The sequence below is a fragment of the Lonchura striata genome, chromosome 1, assembly GCF_046129695.1.
Source record: "Lonchura striata isolate bLonStr1 chromosome 1, bLonStr1.mat, whole genome shotgun sequence".
Taxonomy (NCBI): domain Eukaryota; kingdom Metazoa; phylum Chordata; class Aves; order Passeriformes; family Estrildidae; genus Lonchura; species Lonchura striata.
The window spans coordinates 88,785,473-88,809,817 of NC_134603.1; the positions used below are offsets into that span (position 1 = coordinate 88,785,473).

The 24,345-nt window shown below is 38.1% G+C and overlaps 2 protein-coding genes across 2 annotated transcripts in view; one reads left to right on the top strand and one right to left on the bottom strand.

The window, feature by feature from the left end:
* The first annotated feature begins 305 nt into the window (after positions 1 to 305).
* Positions 306 to 17,602, top strand: DEK (DEK proto-oncogene). The gene is made up of 11 exons (XM_021553404.3): positions 306 to 534; positions 2,213 to 2,356; positions 3,999 to 4,100; positions 4,595 to 4,704; positions 6,544 to 6,638; positions 8,066 to 8,186; positions 9,252 to 9,434; positions 11,243 to 11,375; positions 13,625 to 13,773; positions 15,038 to 15,106; positions 16,058 to 17,602. Exons 2-11 carry the CDS (start codon positions 2,224 to 2,226, stop codon positions 16,067 to 16,069), a joined length of 1,107 nt encoding a protein of 368 aa, XP_021409079.1. The 5' UTR covers positions 306 to 534; positions 2,213 to 2,223; the 3' UTR covers positions 16,070 to 17,602.
* Positions 17,603 to 21,120: 3,518 nt separating this feature from the next.
* Positions 21,121 to 24,345, bottom strand: part of KDM1B (lysine demethylase 1B) — a 28,418-nt gene continuing 25,193 nt past the window's right edge. Inside the window, exon 22 of the mRNA XM_077785604.1 lies at positions 21,121 to 23,996. Within this exon, the coding sequence (XP_077641730.1) occupies positions 23,913 to 23,996 (84 nt within the window). The 3' untranslated portion in view covers positions 21,121 to 23,912. The remainder of the gene's footprint in view (positions 23,997 to 24,345) is intronic.

Consider the following 24,345-nt stretch of genomic DNA (forward strand, 5'->3'; position numbering starts at 1 on the left):
TGGGAAACACTACAGTGTACAAAACGAAAGTCTGGGGAGCATATATTAATCGCTGCCCAATTTAGGCAGGATAAGTGGTGCGGATTCCTTATTTTAAAGCTTTTTTTTTTTTTTTCTCTAAGCCACCTCAATTAAAGACAGCGCCAGTGTTAAAAGGGAAAACGCAACGTCGCGCCGCTCACACCCGCGGCCCGCTCCCTCAGCGGCCTGGCGTCATTGCGGGCGGGCGGGCGTGACGCGCACCCTCCCCCGCCCTCCCCGCGCCGGCGGGGCCGCGGGCGCTGATTGGCTGCCGCCTTCCCGCTTCCTCCTCGCCGCCCGAGAACCCGCCATTTTGAAAACCTTGTTGATTCCGGGAGGGAGGGAAGAGGGAGAAGGAGAGGGAAAGGGCAAGAGCGGCCGCTGGCTGTAGGGCTGCGCCGCGGCGGGGCGCGTGTGTGTGGCTGCGCCCGGACCCGCCTCGTCCAGCAGTAATTGCCGCCTTCAGCTGCTGCCGCCGCCACGCCTGAGGAGGGAGCCGGGGCTCGTGCTGAGGTGGGTCCTGCCGCCATGGCCGTAACGGCGCCCGAGAGCGGTCCCGCCTCGCCGCGCCCGGGCCGAGCGGGGACGGACTGTGACGGGCAGAAATGAAACGCGGCCGCCGTGCCGCCGAGCTCCCGTCCCGCCCCCGGGGACGCGCCGTGTGCGGGGCGCTTGTCACCGGGGCTGCGTCCCTCCCGGCCCGTGCCCGAGGCGGTTCCCGGGTGCGGCCGTGTCCTGCGGCGGGAGCCGAGGGAGGGCTGCGAGCGGTCCTGGCCCGGCTGCAGCGGGGAGCCGATGGCGCCTTGGCCGCCGGCGCCACCGGGCGCTGCGCATCGCCCTCCGATTGCCCCAGCATCCAGCTTACAAATCGGGAAGGGGGCATAGGTGGAAAGTCCCCGCGTGAAAAGCCCCAGCCGAGGGCGGGAGACCCTCTCCCGGTAAGGGTGGATCCCAGAACCCTTTTTCCCTAAGCAAAATGTCGTCCCGAGCCCAGGTGGTGGAAAGCTAAGAAGTCTCTAACTTTATTTTCCCCCCCTCTGTTCACACTGAAAGGGTAAAGAAAGACAACTTGTAGTGCTTCTCTTGCTTTTACTCGTGCCTTCAAAAAGTCAGTAATTGCCGTGAAAATGCTAGATTACTTACTACAAATGAAAATGTTGGTAGTAATACCCTGGAGGGTGTATTTTTCACTGGTGATTTAGCCAGGAAACTTTACTTTTCCCCGTATTATTTGTAATAAATATTACCTCATGCTTTCTGTCATTTGGAACACGACTGATCTCTGGCACCTACTAATGCTGCACATAAGCAGCAGATTTAAGTGTTACTTATAGTACCTGATTACTTGCAGATAATATTTGTTTTAATATTGCAAAAAGAAAATTGTTAATTGTGTGAAATTCTGTTCCAGATTTAAAAGGTGAAAATTTTTGAAAGCTAGAATTTAAAAATGAAACATATGGTTATCTTACTCTATTGGATAGGTGTTTTCTGTTAGTAGAAAATGGTACGTGTATAACTAAGATATTTTAGTTTAAAGCTTACATATAGGCCACTTCAGATATTAAGAAAAGACTCTTATACATGCTAAGTATGAAGCATTTATTCTTTTTTGTTGTAGATTTGCAAATTAAAACGGGAAGTATTTTCATGCCTAAAGATGCAGCAGCTGTCTAGGTTATGAAAGCTGTGTTAATTCTTTCCTGAATTGCTTGCAGCTTTTTAAAAAATGTTTCTTTTCCCATTTCCAGTCTAAATAAGTAATTTGTTTAAGTTACTAGGAAACTTGTATGCATAGTTAACCATGATCAAGTATTAAGTTTATAGCAGGGTGCAGTAAAACAGTGATATCTTAAAACACTGCAGTTTTTAATAGATAACGGTTTCGGCTGCTTTGAGTGGGTGTTCCCGAATGCTTCACAAAAGCAGCTTGGAGACTTGTGTGTGAATAGAATTTATAACCTCTTAGAGTGTTCTTAACCAGACTAATTGCAGGATGGATGGCAACTTCTTCTGAAAAGTTGTATGTATTGTGTGTATGCCAAACACCTTAGTGATCAGAGAATGTGAACAATCACAGTACCAGCACGCTGCTTCTGCTGCACAAAGAGATAATTTTTGAAAGCAAGATTCCCGTGGTTTTTATGGATGTTGTTCTACTGATGATAGTTTCCCCTGACTCTTTCTACAGGAGCATACACCATGTCTTCTGTTGATTCATCAAAAGAAGATACAATGTCATCAGAAAAAACAGATGAGAAACAACCTGAAACTGAAAACAAAGCTGAGGAAAGTGATGAAGATGAAGAAGAGGAAGAGGAGGAAGAAGAAAAGGGTACTTTTCTCATTGACTAAGTTGTTCTTTAATGGATGCCAAGCTACTGAATGCAGTCTCTTGTGATTTTGGCTAATTGTACAATTATTGAGGGGATTTCATCATGCATCTGTCTCATGGGTCATAATAGCTTCCCAGTAGCCTATAACAGGCAATGCTAAAAACAGTGGTGTTGATTAATCTCAGAAAATATTTAAGGAATTGCCAGCATCCTGGACTTGTGTACTAGGGATTTTTTTTGTTGATGTATAAATTTTTCAAGGATTATAGGAGGTAGTGTCCCTTATCAAATTAGTTTTTGCTAGTAACACTCTGAAGTGATCTGTGTTTGCAAAAGGAAATCTTAAGTGTGCAGTAGTTTTGGAAGCAATATGAATGTCTTGTCTTAACTACAGTGAATTAATTTTCTGGCTATCCAAATGTAATTGTATTGAGTTAGCGGAAATTCCTTTAGACTAATTTTGGTAATAAAAAATTGTGGCAATGTGATAGGGTGAGCAAGCAAGGCAAGTTTCTTGTCGTGGCATGTAATTGAAGGTAGTAAAGGAGAACAAAACAAGATGAAGGAACTACTAAGCAAAAATGTTAATTTCTATTGAGATGTCTCCTGGCATGTGTTTTCAAAAGCAAAGCATTCATGGAAATAGAGTTGTAATGTGACATAGTGAAAACCAAGTCACTGATGCTCTTGGATCTTTAGGAAAGGTAGTAGAAAGAAGATGGATTATGCCGTTTGGAAAACAGCAGAGTGATTAGCATTGGATTTTCAGGGAAAAAATTATTTTTGCTCTGGTTTTGATAGTGTTCATACAATTCACTAAAGCCAGGACAGCCCATCTGTTTAGCTCTAAGGATAGTGTTACTTGAGGTCAAGTATTTTAGTATGAAATATTTAGGTGAAGCTTTAGTTTTTTCTTTAGAATGGTATCATTAAATGAGTGATGTGCAGGGTGTATGTAAAACAATCTTAATGTATTCATTAGTAAGCAGTACCAGAATTACTAGTAATAATATTGTTGTATTCGTGATACTCGTTATTGTGCCTTGCAGAGTGCTTGTCTGTGAAGTTCCCTGGGATGTGTAGCACAGTCCCACTGCACTTGTACTTCTGCCTCTCCTGCTGAAATGTGCAGTTTCTCCAGTCCAGTAGTGGGAATCAAATCTGTGTGCAGGCATCCTGGACCCTGCTTTTGCCCATCTAGTGGTAGTATTCTTCAGAGTGCTGTGTGTGGAGCTGTGTGCGTAGGGACTGCAGCATCCAAGGAGAATGTGTAAACAGGGTCAGTTTCATACCTGAAAACGGCAGTGAAAGGAAAGAAGGGTGGATTTCTGAAACATGTAGTCCTGCAGTCTTCATCATTGTAGTAACTTCCTAAAGTTACTGCTAGGAAACGCCCAGTCTTGTCTTCAAGGTTACTTTGGATACAGGATAGTGGCGAAGGACTGGAGAGACTTCTAGTTATGTATGTGCAGCTCCATTAAATCATGTTGGCTTATTAGCCAGAAGTCTGAAAGTGTTATAGTACCTGGTTATATCATCCTCCATTTTTGATTTGCTATTTCAAGAGTCAGTGTTGTGTTGACTGTCACTTCAGTCAGATCTGCAATGAAGAACATTGTGTTTAAGGAAGCTCTTTTGCAGAGAAGAGTCTCATCGTTGAAGGAAAAAGGGAGAAGAAGAAGGTTGACCGACTGACCATGCAAGTGTCCTCACTGCAGAAGGAACCTTTTACAATTACACCAGGTAAGCTTGACTTCTAACATATGAATTGTGAGTGTTAGGAATGGTAATGAAAACTCTAAAAAGATGAAATTACTAATTTGTTGTAGGTGAGACCTAGTTTGAGTCATGATCCTTTTTAAAACAATAAGACTATTATATGAAAACCCTCTTGTATTGTGTAGCATCAGTTTATACTGTTAAAGTTACATGATATTTAAACTTACTTGGAATAGGATCTTTGGTACCTCACTACTACGAACAAAGGCAGGTGCAGCTAGAATACAAAGAAATGCCAAATCCTTGTACCCTGATCTAAGTAGTGTCAAGAAAGGCAGGTAAAGAGCCTGTCAGGATGCATGATAGGAAAAGTACTGCTTAATGTTTGACCTATTATAATATCTAATGCTGTTTTTAAGTAACTTCTTTGCTTAAAAAAAAAAGTAGAAATTTTATGTTGTAAACACATAGGTATATGTGAATGTGATGAATAGCATAAATTATTTTAATTGTTTCAGGAAAAGGACAAAAACTCTGTGAAATTGAGAGGATACAGTTCTTTCTGAGTAAAAAGAAGACAGATGAACTTAGGAACCTGCACAAACTCCTCTACAACAGGCCAGGCACTGTAAGAATTTCAATCTTGTATATCCATTAATTCTCATGTATAGTGAAAATGTTTGTAGTGCAGTTTTTTACACTTGCACATATTGATCTATTTCTTAAGTGTTATTTATTACAAGCTACTTAGAAAATGAGTATTTGCAGGGCCAGTTAACTAAGCCTCTTCGTTTTAACTCCTATAAACTCTCTTCCTATAAAAATCCTGTGGCAGGGTGTACTAAATCAAAATCTCTTGAACATAGAGTTGATTGTTTTTATGGGGGAATGGTGGATTACCTTACAAGGATGAGTTGGAAATAATTTATGTTTCACATGCTAAAAGCTGCTGACATGCAGATGACACTCAAAATACTCCATATATTAATACACAGCTGTTTATCTACTATTTTTCTCTTTGTTCTCTTTGCACTAAGCAGTAGAAAGAGAAAAGTGATAAAAATCACTATTAAGATTTTGTATATAACAATATTCCTAAGACAATTAAAATATTATATTGTCCATTTTGTATTCAAGGATGACACTTAAAATATAATGGCAAATCTTTCTTAGAGTACTTTATGTATCACCAATCATGCCTAAAATTTCAGAGTAAATATGACCCATTTTCCTTGCTAATGGAGGCAAAATGTGAAATTGAGGCAGATTAACATGTACTATTTCTATACATTTACTATAATTATTGGTGCTTTTTAAAATATCTTGGTGTATTTTGGAGACTTGAACAACTAACACAAACTAGAAATTAAGTATTACTAGTACAGATGTGTGCTAGCTCTAATTTCAGACCACTGCTTCTAATGCAGTGTTTGTTTAAATGGCAAAGAATGATCTGTAGCCACAAGTACTCTGTAAAAGACTATATCAGTATAGTTTCAGTCAAAACTATATTTAATCAGTTTTTGGGAACTCAGAATGCTGTTTAATATAGTGAAGGTCAGATCTTGTCTTGTATGCATGTGCTGGTATGTGCTTTTAGTTGTAATTCTAGTAAAACATACCAGTATTGCCTGCAAATTTTCTTCAGGTGCTGGACAAAGCTTTTAGGAAACGGAGTTCAGCTTTGGTAAAATTATAAACTAGTGGGGAAATGGCAGAAACAAAATTTGTAGACATACTGAAAGCTAGTTCAAATTATTCTTGATAGTTATAAAGAACACGGAGGATAGAGAGATCTGGGGTTGCTTTTTACCTTTTTTTTTTTTTTTTTTTTGGTAAAAGAAGATGAAACGAAAACAAAACTTAAATACACTTGTGATCTTGATGGGAGCAATTTTCCCATTATAAGGGCTGTTGTAATGGAAGTTCAACGCAGATCAGATATCAGGTGTAATGGTAGAAGTTGTAGATTGGGTGGAACATAAATGCAAAAATTAGTCCTACTAATGTGAGGTTCAAAAACATAATCAGGGTTGTATGTAAGACTTCAGAATAGCTAGTAAAGCAAATTACCTCAGCAGATTATAGAATAAAAAATAAAATTCCCTATTTTGTAACAAATTACATGATTGAAAGCGTGCAGCAAGCTTCATAATAATGTAGTTGTGCAAACCTGTAAATCATCATGCAGTACATTCTAAATGAGCTTGAAATGGCAAGTGACTTTGTATAGTAAGTTATTAAAAGTACCACAGTCACAAGAAGTTGAGCTTAATTCTTGTAATTTGTCTGTCTTGAGATAAGTAAAGGCATAATCAATGTAGGATAGAACTTCAAAGGTGTAGCTTTGTCAACAGAAAGCTAAATGCTAGAACAGATTTTTCTTGTATGAAAGGTTAAGAAATGTAATTTGATGAAATCTTTTCAACTGCTTGCAATGAAAAGTAATCTGTGTGCTCTGTTCTAGGTTGCATCCCTAAAGAAGAATGTGGGTCAGTTCAGTGGGTTTCCATTTGAAAAAGGAAGTGACCAATATAAAAAGAAGGAAGAAATGTTAAAAAAGTAATGATCTCTTGATAGTTAACATAGCTTGACTCATGCTATGCACTCTATTTTTTCTTTTTTTTTTTCTTCCACAATTTTACTTCAGATTAAATTTAAACTATAAGCCAGGTGGCTGTTTAGTAGAGCTCTACATTTCTTTTCTGAGTTCATTTTAATCACACAAACTGGTCTCTTTAGACAGCTGAAAATGTATTGAGATTATATTGTGAACATTTTACTCAAAATTCCTACCTTCCTGACTTTAACTATTGCATACTAACTAGTAGATTCTTCTGCCAAGTGAGAGGAAAGCTTTATTTCCCTGGGGCAAGCCTAGTGGTGTGAACACATTGTACTTTATTTGTGGTGCAAGCCTGCATCCTTCTGTGCCTCAAAACCTTCCTGCTTCAGAATCAAAGCCATTTCTGCTTATTATATATTAAACATACTAGAATTGCTGTAGCAACTAGTCTCAAACTTTTTCTTTTTTACTGGCTCCCTTCATAAATTGCTTTTGCATCAACAGGAGAAGCTGCTGCAACTTAGTTTAGGCTGTATTGAAAGGGTTTAAAAATGCCCTTGCATATTTGTGTAGCTAGTTGAAACAAATGAAAGAGCTAGTAACATCTACACAATGTATTCTAAAACTTGGGAGTTTTTTACTGCCTGTTTGCTGATAGCTGGAAGGATTCCAGAATTTGGAATTTCCAAATTTTTCTTCTTCAGATATGCAGTTTTCCAGGAGTATGGTTTGTCAAATACATGGGAATATACAAGACAAACTCTATCTCCCAATGGGAGTTTTGACCATTTCCCAAAGGTTTAATTGGCTAATTCCCCTTATCCAAAAAAAAAGGCTGCAAAATAAAGTAATTTTGTGCAATTTTTTCATATTTTCCATATGAAACGACTGCTAGCAGCAGGTATTCTGAAACCTGGTTGCCTTAGGTTGCATATGAAAGTGCAGAGCCCTGTGTGCTTGCCTTACCGTGGTAGCTTCTGCTGCTGTTTGTAGCTTGTGGAACACAAACTGTTGATCAGTTCGTTAATTTGTTGTGCCTCTGTGGTTGCTTTCTGCCCAGTCTTTACACTTGCACATGATATTTTAACAGCATTGAACAAGATGAGCAAAGGTCAAGAACTATTTTGCAGAACCTTACTATTCAAGCTATAGATCATAAAGAATGCAGTACTTTTTTTACTATGATTCCTTGAGTTTTTAAACTATTTTATTATACAGATACACAGATTCTGTTTTATTTTGCTTTATGTAATATAGTGGTGATTCTTTACTTAACCATAGATAAGACTGGAAGTGTAGTTGACTGTGTATATATACTGTCAGATGGCAGACACAAACCAGACAGTAGCTTCTAGCAGTCAGATGTTGACTGTTTAGTATGTGATACTGAATCTCTTTCTTTCCTTTTTTTTTTTTCCTACAGATTTAGAAATGCAATGTTGAAAAGTATCTGTGAAGTTCTTGACTTGGAAAGATCAGGAGTTAATAGTGAGCTCGTAACCAGAATATTAAATTTCCTTATGCATCCAAAATCTTCGGGCAAGGTGAGATACAGGTTGTTATGCTTGCTTTTATAGCTCTGTTTTGATGGAAAATGCATCTGTTCTCTATTGCTCATTGTTTGATTTTTTCCAGTGATAATACAATTTCTGTTCTAGCTTACTGAAGTAGGAATAATGTCTTGAAAGAGAGTAGTTCTACTACTGCAGGCATCCATAATGGGGTGAGGTCTTAAATAGAAATTCTGTTTATATGTGGGTATACCCACTGCACACTGTTAGTGCACAGAAGTGTGAGTTCAACGCATGGAGCTAAATAGGATGGTCATTCCCAAATACCAATTAGCCTCTGCTTTGTGAATGGAGGAGAAGAGATACTTGATTTTCCCATCCTTTCATGTGTCAGATGCTACTTGTGTTTGCTGTCTTTGGCAAATGCATGTTATCACATTTGGATACCACCAAATGGAATTTGTTGCAGGATACAAAACCAGTGCACTAGATTCAGAGTGCCACTGCCAAGACTGCTAAACTCTGTTGTTAATCTTTTGGACTTTCAGTTTTTAATCTAAAAGTAATACTAAAAAAGTTGCACTGTTGCTCAGGAAACCAAATCTATTCCCAGCAAACACTGGGAAGTGATGTGAATAAGGGGTTGGCATGCTGTTTAAGGGACACAGGTACTGAGTTACTGCAAACTGCAGGTTTGCATAAGATGTGACAGAATTCTTGCATTTAAGTCTTCTGAGTTGCCAGCTGTCTTGTTACCAAAGGAAAAAGCTTGTTTTGTGGATTGGTAGATAGAAGATCAACCTAGAAATAACTTTTCTTGCTTCCCTTCCCTAATGCCCAGTCTTTGAAGATTTATTTGCTTAGGGAAGGTGTGCACTTAACTTAGAGCAGAAATTTCATTTTGCTCAACTCTGTGTCAATAGTGGATATTTGCTTGCTGCAAAATATTATGACTTACCTGTACATAAAATAGTCCTGGGTTGTTTTAAGACACCTCTGTATTTGTTTACTATTCTTTCATGCGACTGGAAAGAATTTGTCTTTTTAAAATTCTTTTTTGTATTCCTACTTGGATTACACACATCTTTTGTCTCTCAGCCCTTGCCAAAGTCCAAAAAACCACAAAGCAAAGGTGGCAAAAAAGAGCGCACTAGCTCTGGAACAACAAGAAAAGCAAAACGTACCAAGTACCCAGAGATCTTGTCAGATGAATCCAGTAGTGAAGAGGATGAAAAAAAGGAAAAGGACGAGTCTTCAGAAGAAAAAGAAAGTGAAGATGAGGTAATGAGTTGTTTTGTTTGTTTTTCAGCATTATGTCATTGCTATCAATTGGTAACTCTTGGAACACATAGTTGGGGAGTAAGTGATGTTTAACTGAAAGAAAAGGGAACACATCTGCAATTTATAAGCTGTTTTCTTAAATTCTTAGTGTGTTGATTTTAGAGAATCATTTAGATAAAAGGCAAAAGTTCTGATTCTTGGGTGTATGTATGCAACTTACAGAACTATTTGCTATGTCTCATTTTGGGGCAGCCAGGATTGCTGATGTAATTGATTGTATTTCTTATATCATTTTGTGATGACTTTATTGTCATTTCATAATGCAGTGTTTGATTTGATACCTAGGACTTAACTTTGAACTCAGTAGGAGTCACTGACCTACCTGCCTGCCTTGGTTTGGGATCTTGTTTCCATAGTCCTCCTGGATTTTATATCTTAAGCTCTTTCTTCAGGTTTTATGTCTTAAAGTAAGCAACATAGAAGCAGCCTTAGAAAGATCCCTGCAATCTCTGAAGTGCCTTCATCTCTTTCTATTTTGTGTTTTTCTTTAAAAGTTTTTTGCATACTAGGGAAGAAGCATCAAATAATGGAATAGCTTGGGTTGGAAGAAGCGTTTTAAAGGTCATCTAGTCCAATCTTCCTACAATGGGCAGAGACATCAGATGGATCAGGTTGCCTCATTCAACCTGGCCTGGAATGTTTCCAAGGATGGGCATTCACCGCCTCTCTGGGCAACCTGTTTGTGTTTCACCACCCTCATTGTAAAAGAAATTCTTCCACATTTGTCCTCTAAATCAACCCTCCTTTGGTTTAAAACCATCATGCCTTGTCAGACCCCTGCAACAAAGTGCAATTAGCCAAACTGCTGGTGTCTAAGAAACTTTATGGAAGCGGTGGATCCCTTGGCTGTAATATAAGGCCACTGTTTTTTGGGTAACATTCTGTCTGTTGAAATGGAAGTGTGACAGGCTGTTAGGTTAATACCCTGAGCTATAGGAAATCGTAGCAATCTTTAGTTGAAAGGCAATTAATGTAATTTAACAGTTTGTTTTGTTGGGGTCATTTTGTTAGGTGTTGGGTTTAATGTAAAAAAATGGTTCAAGGAAATTGCTGTGCCTCTGTGAAGCAATGTTAATGCTTACTGTGCCTTTTTCTTTACTTAAAAACAGCAAATTGAAAGAGGGCTGAAAGATTAAAAGTTGACATATGTGTTAATTTCTTTAGGAAAACAGGCTTTCTACTGTGAGCAGTATCTGTTTCAGAGGCAGTTGTTGTCACATTTCCAAGAACTCAGTTATTTTTTAAAAAAACCCAAAAATTGCAAACCCTCCAAACAAACAAAATTCTAACAAACAAAGAGGCCTAAACAGTAAACTCCATTGATCTAACTGGGTAATATTTGTCTTCTTTCAAAAGGTATGAGTTAGGTATGTCTGCAGTGGCTGAGTGGACTGAAGTCTTCAGAAATTGAAGTTTAGGTGCATGGAATAAAAGCATAATTATTCCAAAACACTGGTTTGTCGAATTAGTTTGAAAATATGACCTGATGAGATGGAAGATGTCTCTTTGTACAGCATTAAGATTATGGCATTTTTAAAAGAGTTAAGTTTGTGACACCTTTTGATATACTAGAGTTAGAAGAATGTAGGCAGTTGTATCTGTTCGGCTGCACCAGCTCTGTTGGAAACTTAGGAATGGAGTGGCTAGAGTAAATTGTCCTTGGAGTTGAAAATTTTCCTATATGGAAAAGAAGTATGGATTGTTGTGGTAATACTCATTATTTTAATTTTATGATTTTCTTTTTGTAGCCCCCAAGAAAAGCATCTAAAAGAGAAAGATCTAAAAAGATGACTTCTAAAACCAAGAAAGCTGTGAAGGGTGCAAATGTCAAGAAGGCAGACAGCAGCACTACTAAGAAAAACCAGAACAGTTCTAGAAAAGGTAAATGCTTTAAGTCTTTCATCATACATTGCCCTGTAGCTTAACTGGCATGCTTATTAGAAAGCAAGCTTTTGCACCGAATGGAATTTGGTAAATTGTTGGTTTGCTACTTGATGTTTCTTTTCTTGAAACAGTACTTAATAAAAAAAGCTGTTGGTCTGGATATATTTAATGTATTTCCTGCAGTGTGCATGTATAGATTTTATTTGCATATAAACTGAAAGTATCCACCAAGTTCTCCATTTTGCTGGAAGAACCATTAGTAAAGTTCTGTTTGGGCCTTTACAGTGGCTTTTTGAAAATCTTGAAATTGATCCAGTGGTGTGTATCCCATGTGTGTGTCTTTGGTTTCTCCATGCATCCTTTTGCAGTTGGTTTTCTGATATCTCACAATGTGCATAAAGGATATACAGACGCTGAGTTTCTTAACTCTGTAAAGATTGCAGTAGTGAGGGTGGAGACAGGGTTGTCTTCCCAAGCACATTTGCCGAAAAGGGCCTGGGCAGGGGCAGAAGGTTCTTGCAGACAGCTCATGGAGGCCATTCAGCAGTGGGCACTCCTGATAAGGAGCGCTGACAGCACTCGGGGCTCTTGCAGCAAGTGTGGGGCCAGTGGCTCAGGGAAGTGGCTGGCACCCTGTTCAGCACCTGTGAGCCGGCCTTGGCAGCAGGGTCCAGCTGTGGGCTCCCTGGAGCAAGGCAGGCATGGACATCATGGAGCAAGTCCAGTGGAGGGGCACCAAGATGGTGAGGGGGCTGGAGCACAGGGTGAAGGAGGGAAGGCAGAGAGAGCTGGACCCATTCAGCCTGCAGAAGAGATGGATGAAGGGGGATCATCCTGCAGTCTGCAACTCCCAAATGGGAGAGTGTGGGGAAGGCAGGGTCAGGCTCTGCTTGGAGGTGCACAGGGAGAGGATGGAAGGCAACAGGCACAAGTTGCCACCAGGGACACCAGGGACACTGCAGTTATTTGTTAAGGGAAGAAACTTCACCATGTGGGTGGTCACAGAAATGGGGCTTGGAGGAGCAGTGGAATCCCCAGTGGTGGAGATGTCTGGACATCAGCCTGGCAGAGGCCTGAGTAACCAGCTCCATCTTGGCCCTGTTTCAAATAGCAGCTTTGGTACCAGATGATCTCCAGAGTCCTTTCCCACCCTAAATTCTCTGGCACTCTGCAATAGTAGCCAAGTCTGTCACAATTGTAGTCTGAGTTACTAATGCAGTTTATATTCATGCTGCAAAAGTACTTCTTTTAATGCTGGCACTGGCATATGCATGCTTACAGCACAAGCATCAGGTCAGGTTAGTTACCCATCTTGTCAGTGCTTTTCTAAAAGGTGCAGGCCAACTCTTGGGCATAGAATTATGCTAAATGTTTTTCATAGCCTTATTTCTCAGCAGTGTAACTGAACTCGGTGTATTTTCAGTTTGACTTCTAAATGTGGCTGTGTTGTGTGTACACCTTATTTTGTCATCACAAATGACAAAATATACAAATATACATGTACACACAAATGTTATATATGTGTTTTCCTTTAAGTTATGTAATATATTTGTAATTTCTTATTTATCCTCCTGCATTTCTGTTTTGAGTTTATGTTTGCAGTGCAAAAACCAAAATGCTAAGTAGGTCATTTTGTAAGGTCATTATCTAGTTTGTTTGGCATCTGCTCTGAATTTTGTCTTGTTGGCAGTAGAGGAACTGGGTGGATGTTGGAATCATTCAGTCTAATTCATTTTCTGCTGGAAAAAATTGTAAGAGTGTCCTGTGCCCCTTCACTTAACTTGGTTTACAAAGTTTTCCCTATTTGTTCTCTTCTCATGGTGCTTTCTAATAGTAAGTTTGCAAAATTACAAGAGCCTGGTGTGTGACACTGTTAGGGGAAAAAAAAATATTAACTCCTTTTAAAGAAAATAATTACTTTTCATTTTCTAAGGGCCATAATACCTGAATTAGAATTGTTGTAATAAGTATTTTTCGTTAGTTTGATAGATGAAATTAGTCCCATACTTTTTAGAGTTCTTGTTGATTTGTAAACTGATGGTTCCTTAGTAATTACACAAATTCATAAATAAATGTAGTACTGATGGCATTAGCTTTGTTTTTAAATCAATAGTCTAGCAGTATGTCTATTTTAAAGGAAAACATCTGGACTGGATGTTTGTTTAAAGTTCTGATGGCTTCTATTTTTAAGGAAGAAACTAGACAAACTGAAAACTAGTACAATCCAATTTGTTCTTCCTATTTAGAAAGCGAGTCTGAGGATAGTTCAGATGATGAACCTTTAATTAAAAAACTGAAGAAACCACCCACAGATGAAGAAGTGAAGGAAACTGTCAAGAATTTGTTGGCCAATGCAAATTTGGAGGAGGTTACAATGAAACAAATCTGCAAGGAGGTAAGTACAATTTTGCAGTCTCTTCATAGGTAGTGGATTGTGCATGAACTTTATCATCATTTCAGAAATGGAGGTTTGTACTCTGCTCTGTTGTTCAGAAACTAAATAGTTTTGCATTGGTTTATCTACTTGGTGATAGCTATAACAATGAGAGCTTTAGTCTTTAGATATGCAACACTGATATCAGCATTAAAAGGGAAATATTAAAATTAGCTACCTGGAAAGTAGCAGTATTACATCCAAACCAAGTGCCATGTGTGATAGTACAAATATCTGACATGTTTAGACAGTGCAGCAGTTTTGCTGCTGTCCATAGGGGGAGGCTGTGTCCTGTGCTCTGTACATTTCTGCTGCTCACTTGTACACTCTTTATTGCTGAATGAAGTCCATTCAGCTGTGTCCTATCAGTATATATTAGAATAGTTCTCAGCTGAGTTAGTGAGTTTAATCAATTCAGCACAAAATCCAATAATTGTAAGAACATGTGGGAACCATGTGGCCAGAAAAGGGAAAAGTGACCAAAACACAAACAGTACAATTACCTTTATATTTTCTGGTTAACTTACATGTTTGATTTTCCTGGTAATTTCAAGAAGTTGTCTTGAGAAAACTAAACCAGAAGTTATGAGAAAACTGTATGTACCTTCTTTTCATATTTGTAGTCATTCTAGAAGTCTGAAATTTGGCATGCTGAAATAAAATACTCTGGATTGGTTGTCAGTATTGGCATCTGTTTTTTCTTTGGTCCTCTCCCAAAGAGTAGTTGTACTGGTTAACCAAAGAGTTGTTGTACCATAGCACTCAAATATGTTGACTCTTCTGTTAGTCTCTTGAAAGGATCACAGTTCTACTTATTATCAAATACCAAGGCTTCTTTGTTTTTCATTAATTGTCTGGCTTCCTACACTAATGCAGGGCTATCTGACTACTTAAGAGAGCGTTTAAAACAAAAATCGGAGAATTGTATGACATGGCAAGCTAAGCATTTCAGTTTGTTGATGTGAAAAATTATAGTACCAGTTTAGTCAGTGCCAAACATAAAAGAGTAGATACATTTAAATATTTGTGGTCAAAATAAGGACAGGAAAATAAGCTTGTGTCTTTCCCTGATTAACAGAGGGCATTTTGGCAGTTGTAGTATTAGAAGCAACAATGTCAGTTTTTGCACTAATTTCACTTAAGCTTCTTCTACTCATACCATCTATTGAATGAAAGTAATTTGAGGTTTGTTTTATGTTTTTGTTTTGTTTTTACTTTTCTTTAGGTGTATGAAAAATATCCTAGTTATGATTTATCTGACAGAAAAGACTTCATTAAAAAAACAGTCAAAGAGGTAAAGACTATCATTTAGGAAATACTCTGGGTTGGGGTGGGGTTTTTTTTCCTCCAGCTTGGCATGGCATCTCTCACACCAGGTTTAATAGCTTTTTGTATAATACTGAAAGTTTAGTGCTCACCTAAACATAGACTTTTCATGTTTGGTTAGGATTTTTTTTCCCTTGTGTTTCCACCTTTAAAAAAGTAATTGCTTCAGATTCTTTTCTTAGCATGCCACTACTACTCTTACATATTTCTTTCATAAGCATAACTAGCATTAAGGTTATCATAGGTTTTGATGACTTGTACTCTGAAAGCTATGAATTTGCTTTAACTTGCAACCTTGGCTACAAGATGCACTTTAATTCAGGCACTGGCCACATACATTCATAGATAACAATGCATGAGGTTGTACAAGCTCAGCAGACCTGTCAGATAAGGCAAAAGAGAATAAAGACGGATAGCTTTTCTCTATCCTGGTGGTACAGTTATAACTGGTGGTACAGTTACGATGATGTTGCCTTTGAGTTTGCTGTGCTGAAGATCAGGCCTTGCCTACTGTACTTAAGATAGAGGGTTTATTGTCTGAGCTTTGTAATTTGTAAAAAAAAAAAAAAAATCAGGTTTCATTACTTTTTCTAGCCCTGAAACTAAAAATGGAACTGTAGAAGTGAGGTTCACTTAGTGGAGTTAATAAAGTAACTTCATTTTCCTGTGGCTTCACTCGGAGATGTTGATATATGGCTATCTAGAATTGCTGTGTCTGTCTTGTGCATAGACAAGCAAGATAGCGTCCTGCGTCACTATCAGCAAAGGCATGAAAGAGCAATTTGTTTGCTATAGGGATGTTTTTGGGTTTTGTGATAGCAAAAGGAGAATGTATTTTCATGATAATTTGATACAAAAGGAGAAGTCATATGTGATGGCATTGAGAAAAAGGAGAAAACTAATAGACTTTTCTTTTCAGTTGATTTCATGATCTGATTTGACTGTGGGAAATGAAGATTCCTGGGTTTATGTTTCCATGGATTTGAAGATCTGATAGGCACCAGCAAAAGGAATGTGTTTTACCCTTGTGGTATTTAGTCAGAGCTAATTCTGCTGATCTGTTGTTAAGAGTGTTAATGTAAATTGCTTTGTGTGGTATTTTTTGTTGTTAAACAGAACTGCATTTGATGCAATTTTTAGTTGAACATACTTAAGTTTTGTGCATGGCAATAAATGTTCCCTTTTTATAGTTTTGTACATTTTGAATTGCATTGTTTAACTAGATTCATTAGGGCCATTGTTACTTTTTAGTGTGGATTACCAGCGTACAGGAGATTTTAAAATCTACTAAGATGAAAGCTGCTTATCTACACATATACATGCAGAGACTGGAATATTGCAGTATTGGTTTCAAAGATATTTTGAATACATATTCATTCTGAAAATAAGAGTTAGTCACGTATTAATCTCTTTTATATTCTCATACATTCTACAGATACAGAATTATTCTGAAGCTAGATTACAGTCTTGCATGTGTAGGCACTGAAAGAACTCTCACAGCATGGTAACTAATTGGCATATAGATGTTATTTTTGTACTTTTAAAAGGCTTTTTTTGTGTATATAAAGTTATTTCATTTTTCTTTTGTGCAAATCAGTTTTTTACTCTTGGTATTTTTGAATTTATGACATGAAATGTCAGTGTTCAGCAGTGAGGTAGTGATAACAAGTGGTGTGCAGAAGTTTCATGAGAATGAGATGAGGTTTCATGTTTGTCTCATCTTACCTTGTACAAAAACTAAACTGTAGGTTTATACCTGTAGTTTAACTTTATTCGAAGACTACAGACATTGTTTCAATGTCTTGGATGTAGTACATAAAATCCCTCCAAAGGCAAAAGGAAAATTTCTAGCATCTCACAAGTGGGTATCCAAGATATACAGCTGGAGGCTTGATAGCTTTGGAAATCCACAGTAGGGCTTCCAAATCAGACAGCACCGATGTGAACATGTGTTTAACCTCTCTTCTGTGTGGGAAGGCTTTTCTGAACCCGAGCTTCATTGCCTCAGCATGAACATTGGTACTTGTAAGCCTGCAGTCTTGGAATTTGCTGGCAGCTTTCAGGATCAAAGTGAACTCTGCATAAGTTTTCGTTTAGGTTTTCTCCATACACCTTGTTTCTAATATAGGAAGTCCTACACTTAAAATCACGAAACTAAGAGCTGCCATTCACAGAATCCCTCTGATGAGTATTGCTGGAAAGACAAAGTGTATTTTTTTGAATTTTATTATTGTACAGTTGAGAAGTAAGGGTTCATAAATTATCTAAATTCCGAAAATGTTCAGCCAGTTAGACTGTTGATCTTACACACACTTTTGAATTTCTTTGCGTGTAATCATTTATAATAAGGCTGAATGTAATGGGGATTTTTTGTATTCAATAAATGTCTTTCAAAAAAAATGTAAATCAGTTTTAATCTAACATTTGCTTACATCTATAGTAAAAACAAAAACCTATACAGGAATGGTGTTGTTTGTCTTTATCTCATCTGCTAGAAAATATTGGCTTCTCTACTTTAGAAGGCACTATTGCTGAAATGTATGTCCTTGCACCAGGATTTTATATATTTGTGAGGTTGATTTGTGTTTTGTTTGGATTTTTTGGTGGGTTTTTGTCTCTGAACTGTCTTAGCAGAAAGAACACTTTTTAATTTGCAGTTTAAAATATCAAAAATTTCCAAGTCAGTCTTAAGAGCAGAAAGTTATTTGTATTGAGTTTTGATGTTTTACAAATATTTGAACTGCCTTTTGATTTTTATGTAAATGTACTAGCCAGTTTTAATTATATGGGTCAGGAAGTGATTTTAAGATTCACAACTCCAAAGTATAAATATTTTTTATGTAGTTTAAATTCTAATGAAAACTTAGAAAAGGATAGCATACTTCTCATTAGTTGCCACTTTGGAATTGCACAGATGGAATGGAAATGAACTTGAAATTCTTCAAATGCTTTGTTTAAATCTCTTTAACAACTTAGTGTTAGTCCTTAATGGAGGACTGCCTGTTTCTTTGCTAATCGATACCAGTCTGGCTGCAGCTGATACAGGATTCCAGTTCTTTCTGCATCTGGAAGAAAGGCTGGAAGATAGTACTAAAAGGTAAATAAAATCTGCTTCTCCCGATGCTGTTGGGTTAGAAGGACAGCTGATGAAGGATCTGTTCACAGAGTCTCATAAAAGTAGAAATGGGTTAACTGGATGAAAGGTAACTGAATAAATTATACAGGCATGTGCCTTCCAGATGCTTAAGGTAATGCCCTGACCATTGTACTCTAAATAATCCTAAAATCTTGACTGGATTACTTCCAGTGTAATTCCTACAGTCCAGTGTGTTGGTTCGTCTTTTTGGTTAGGCTTTTGGTATTCAGTATTTTGACTGACTTGCAAAACCACAAGTTAATCTGAATGATTTGCAGGTGTAAACACCTGTTCTTATGGGCACTTGTGGCAACAGTGAATGGGGCCTGTAGGAGAAGGAAGATGGAGAGGGCTAGGTGGGAAGGAGATCAGCAATTTGGAGTGAAAAGAGGTTACATGCATTTAGAGTTATGTAGTAACCTGTGGTATCGCGGTCAGGCTTGTCTAACCAAGATGAAATAACAAAGACACCAGCTGTAAATTCAGTCCCACTTTTTTCCAGATGCTCTAGATGCCTCTTTTCGCCTCTTTTTTAGATGCTCTAGATGCCTCCTTGAACCTGAGCAGACTGTTTTTAGGGTCTACGGTCTTTATGTTATCCTGTTACAAGGCACATGACAAAGCAAGATGTAAGAATTGTCCAAGTTTATATTAGCCACTGCTAAGCTGTACTTGAAAATAACCCTTTTGGAGGCCAGTACTTAAACTAGAGGAATAAAGCCCGTGGCTGTCAGCATAGTGATTCAAGTAAAGTTTATTAGCTCTTCTGTTTCAGAGAGAGGGTGGCTCATGACCACTTGGGCAGATCTAATCTTCCTTGTTTCCAAATCAGAAGGTTGAATATAATACAGTAGCTTAAACTGGACGAGGTGAAAACATCCCTGAAATTACTTCTGGTGGTTTTTATTTAGGGAGAAGAATGGAAAAATCTTTAAGATATCAGAATACTGTCTAAAAACTTGCAAGTAAGGAATTTAGTAAAATCAATATTGTAGTTGCTGAGAAAAGAAGCATCTTGAATGCTGACAAGTGTGTTGTATTCCTTCTGCAAATAAATGTTTCTCCTGCCTTTGGATGCAGAAGAAAGGGACTGACAGGAATCTCATACAGGTTAACAAAAGCAGAAGCAGCATCCTTCTTTCTGGGCCAGAGTATTTTCAGTGAACAGTAAGGGTTAGGTCAGTGGTGTCTTCCCAAGCACATTTGCCAAAAAGGGCCTGGGCAGGGGCAGAAGGTTCTTGCAGACAGCTCATGGAGGCCACTCAGCAATGGGCACTCCTGATAAGGAGCGCTGACAGCACTCGGGGCTCTTGCAGCAAGTGTAGGGCCAGTGGCTCAGGGAAGTGGCTGGCACCCTGTTCAGCACCTGTGAGCCGGCCTTGGCAGCAGGGTCCAGCTGTGGGCTCCCTGGAGCAAGGCAGGCATGGACATCATGGAGCAAGTCCAGTGGAGGGGCACCAAGATGGTGAGGGGGCTGGAGCACAGGGTGGAGGAGGGAAGGCAGAGAGAGCTGGACCCATTCAGCCTGCAGAAGAGATGGATGAAGGGGGATCATCCTGCAGTCTGCAACTCCCAAATGGGAGAGTTTGGGGAAGGCAGGGTCAGGCTCTGCTTGGAGGTGCACAGGGAGAGGATGGAAGGCAACAGGCACAAGTTGCCACCAGGGACACCAGGGACACTGCAGTTATTTGTTAAGGGAAGAAACTTCACCATGTGGGTGGTCACAGAAATGGGGCTTGGAGGAGCAGTGGAATCCCCAGTGGATGTCATGTCCCCCATGTCCCCCATGTCCCCATCTCCAGTTGTGGAGATGTCTGGACATCAGCCTGGCAGAGGCCTGAGTAACCAGCTCCATCTTGGCCCTGTTTCAAATAGCAGCTTTGGTACCAGATGATTTCCAGAGTTTGAGTGTAAGAGGATGGCAGTATGATGTAACTTGCCCTGCCTTTTCACCTGACCTCATTCCCTGGGCTGCACTATTTCACTTATTTCTGATCTAAGTGTTACACAACTGGGCCAAAAGGAAACACATACCCTCTGTTGTTTTGAAGGATGGTAATTGTTATAGGGAGTATAATGTAATCTGCTGATTTGCAGATTATTTTAAAAAGCAGTATTTAATTTCTATTCTAAAGCTTTCCTTAAAATCAAGCTATCATTTTTCAAAAGCAGCACTGGGTGTAATGAGTTGGCATTTGGAGAACAAAACACATCTTCAGGATACATAGTTTGAACTGCTAACCAAATATGACAGGATTAGGGGAAAGCCATGAATCTTACCCCCAGTAGAGCTTTCACTGGTTCAGACCTACATGTGGATGAAATAAGCTTTAAAAGTATTAAGATACTTTTCTCTTAAGGCAGCTGCAGTTAGACTAAATGAACACCTAACAAACCTTTCATGAAAAACAATATAGATAGGTGTTACTAGAATTTGTCATAGTTTGTATTGTAAACATTTTGAGTATGTAGTCAGGCTTGCACATGCTTATGAGTGGTCTGTGCTAGTAGGAACCTTTCAGCACCATGATTCTACAAAGTGTTCACACTACACTTACTCCATGAAAAACATTAAATGGTTATTTGGTAATATTTGGAAATTATCTAACAAAAGCTTATGAGTTGTCTTGTAAAACTTGGAGGCAAAAGACAATGACCAGAGTATTGTCCAAAGAAGAGGAGTTAGGACTTAGAGCTCAGAGAAGGCTGTAAAGCAGCACTTCTGAGGAATTATCTAACTGTAAGAATATACCAAAATGAAATCTTAATATGAAATGTAATAAAAAATTAGGCTTAATCATTAGTTAAATTTAAAGGATAAAAAATCAACAACCACAACAGCGGCATCCTGTGGATACTTTCCAGTTTTATTCTGCTGCCATAACATAGTCACACAGAAGAACTGAAGTGTAACAGATCATGCTCTGCATTCAAATCTTTTTAATACCATTTAAACAAACTTACTCAAAGAAAACATTCCCCAGTTCTTCATTTGAGGGAATAAATTAAATGCAAAAGAAAAAATACATACATGCTTGAAATAAATTTTAACATAGATATTAAAAAAATTTGGGTAACATTAAAGAATGAAGTCTCAGAACCAGCCTGATGTTCTTACATATTTCAAATGAACATACTTATTTACTCCTCAAACTTCAGTGCAGCACAAAACAGTTTTAAGTGCCCTGGCACCAAAACAATATACAAATAATTAGTAGACTAGGCCATTGGTAAATTTATCATTTGTTACCAGTTTTCTAATCCTGTAAGCGTGCATTATCTAAGGCTGAATATGATAGTATTTCTTCATGTCCATCTCTCTTCTCTTGAACACAGCGTTTATCTAGCTGCAAAGTTGTAGGTAAATTGAAAACCCCAAGTACAAATTAACAGAATGACATCAAGCATGTTCATACAAACTTTGGACTGGAGAAATGGATGCTGAGCTAAACTTTCCAGATCATTCCTACCTGAAATGTGACATGTTTGTATCTGTTACTAAGCTGAAGTTTTAAGCAAGGTTAGCTAAAGCAGCCATTGAATATAAGGTTTTGGACTTGTAGTAATAAGCTTTTTTTCCCACCACCAGAAGCTCCTCTCCTACTAATTTGTCATACGTGATAAAGTGGGAAAGAAACTTGGAACTCAAATATACATAGCTCTCAATCTAGTTATGCCATAAGTTGACCTGTAATACATGAAATTAACAAAGTGCAAATGACTGCCAAAAGCAAAATTTGATGTCCTGACTGTTTGTTTTTTTTTTTTTATTAGAAGGCCTTGTGTTGCTTCTTGCAGCCTTCAAATTGCAATTTAATAATTGGAAATACTTTAAAACTATACATACAAGTATTTATGTAGAGGAAAACTATGAACAGTTACACTCTTCCTGTTAGTCCATATAACTCAGCTTTAAGAAGCAGAACAGAATATATATCTGAAAAACATCTAGTTAAAGAAACATCTTCACCTTGTAAATTAGAGATTGAATAAAGGATTTTAACAATATCATACCTACTCTAAAAACAAAATACTACATTTGAAAAGAAGAATTGCATTTATTCAGTAGGACCCTGATGGTGTTCCAAGCCTGGTTGGATAAGGCCTTGAGCAACTTGGTCTAGTGTGAGGTATCCCTGCCCATGGCATGGCAAGATGATTGTTAAGGTCCATTCCAACCCCTTAACATCCTATGATTTTTCTTAAGGTTGCCTGTTGTTTATTCCCAAGGATGCAGCTTTAAGGAAATAATCACTGTATCATTCATAGATGAAGGGATCAGTAAAAGAGAAAAGCCTATGCATGAGAATGGGGCATGATAGAGTAAGCATTTATGTTAATTTCAGAAATCATGACATCTATGCAGCCAAGTTACAGAGAAGGTGTGGGGGAAGAGATCTAAAAGTGGATTTTAATTTTTTTTTGTTAACACCAGTATAGTGGAACAGTATTTCAATAGGTATCCCAGTTACATCTCTATTTTCATCATTTCTGTTGAAAAATATTTTCCTCTCTGTCCCACGAAAAAGCTACTAGATAGATGTCTAGCCATTACTGAATTACTCTCTCAAGTTGTTTTTAATAATACTTCCATAATAAAAGAAAAAAAATAAACTTCAAGTCAAAGTGCAAGCCACCTTGTTTCAGCCCTTCATAAGAATGTTAATATTTTTCCTCATTCATCTTCACTTATTTTTTAATATAAAACTTCAATGAACTATTAGGAACTTACAGTCCTGCTGCCCTCACTGTACAGTCAAATCAGCAGATACTTCCTCTATTCAGTCCAAATGAATCTGGAAGTTTCTTTTCAAAATAATCATAGCAATATGGTATTTTTATGCTATCCTGTTTCTACAGAAGCAGTGAGCAAATCTAAACTCTTAGCCTATTATTGTAACAAGAATTTCTCTGAATAAGTAGCAGAGATATTTCAAAGTTTTTTAAAGTAAGCTAGAAGTTAATTTTTCAAGTTTTGATCAGCTACAATAACCTTTCTATGATTGCACTGTAAACTGTTCCAGCTCTCTTATTTAAAGGAACAAACTTCATATCCCAAAGCCCACTTAGTGGATCCTAAGAATATGAAAAAATATTATAGAAAAGGTTACTGATTGCAAGTGGGAAAAGTGATAGTTAAGTTCCTTCCTACATTAATCCTAGATTTTTTTCTAGGCTATTCAGGCTCTTGGAAGCCAGTTTGAACTCCTGTGAGCATAATCAACCTGAGAAGCACAGTTAGAAAATTCCCATATCATTACTAACTGCCAGCATTTTAATGCTGTATGTTAACTTAGTCCTGTTTTAATCTGACCTTCTGAAATGAAGGTTCACAATAGCATGACTTGAGCCATACAAAGAGGACTCTTGACAAGAGTTCTCTTAATTAATCTGTGGCTGATGATTCCAATGTCACTCCTGCTAGTAATACCTTAGCTGGAAAAAAGCCCCCAACAATATGTATCATCAGGGCCTAAAAATGGGGAGAAAGAGGAAAAGAAAGATGAAGACTTTTATCTTCAGGTACCATATACTGTTCAAGTACCATGTAGGGAAAAGGCAGCAATAGGAAACTTGAAGATAGTTTTACCCACAGAAATCAATTAAAAATACATCTATATACACAAAATTTTGGTACTTAAAATGCTGCTATTTTGCTGGCTTCTCGAACCCCACTCAAGTAAGCTCCTGTAACGGTCTGAGGAAAGTGCCTATTTGTGGCCTGTATTTAAAAAAAAAAAAAGAAAGAAAAAAGTTAATTGTTTCTAAAACTAATGCTACAAAATTATAGTTCATAAAATCACCTTTGTTTTCCCTAACCATATACCTACATTTTTCAAAGCTATGGGAAACTCCTTAGAACATTAAATGAAACACTCAAGATTTTTAGCAACTTCAAAACTTGAAAGCAAGCCAGCTACAAAAGCAGCAGTCTGTTCCACTATCTGCACTTTACTGGGGCAGGTTAAGTTCTGCCCCAGTACAGAATGCACCCTACACCATCATGGTGCATTTGTTATGTTACCCACAAATGGAGTAACAGAAAGACAATTTGAATAAAAATTCATTTT

Bases quoted from the DNA above. Each gene is read 5' to 3' on its own strand.
- DEK (XM_021553404.3), top strand. From the start codon at position 2,224: ATGTCTTCTGTTGATTCATCAAAAGAAGATACAATGTCATCAGAAAAA. The intron at 4,705-6,543 runs GTAAGAATTTCA...GCTCTGTTCTAG, and splicing joins TCTACAACAGGCCAGGCACT to GTTGCATCCCTAAAGAAGAA. The intron at 8,187-9,251 runs GTGAGATACAGG...TTTGTCTCTCAG, and splicing joins ATCCAAAATCTTCGGGCAAG to CCCTTGCCAAAGTCCAAAAA.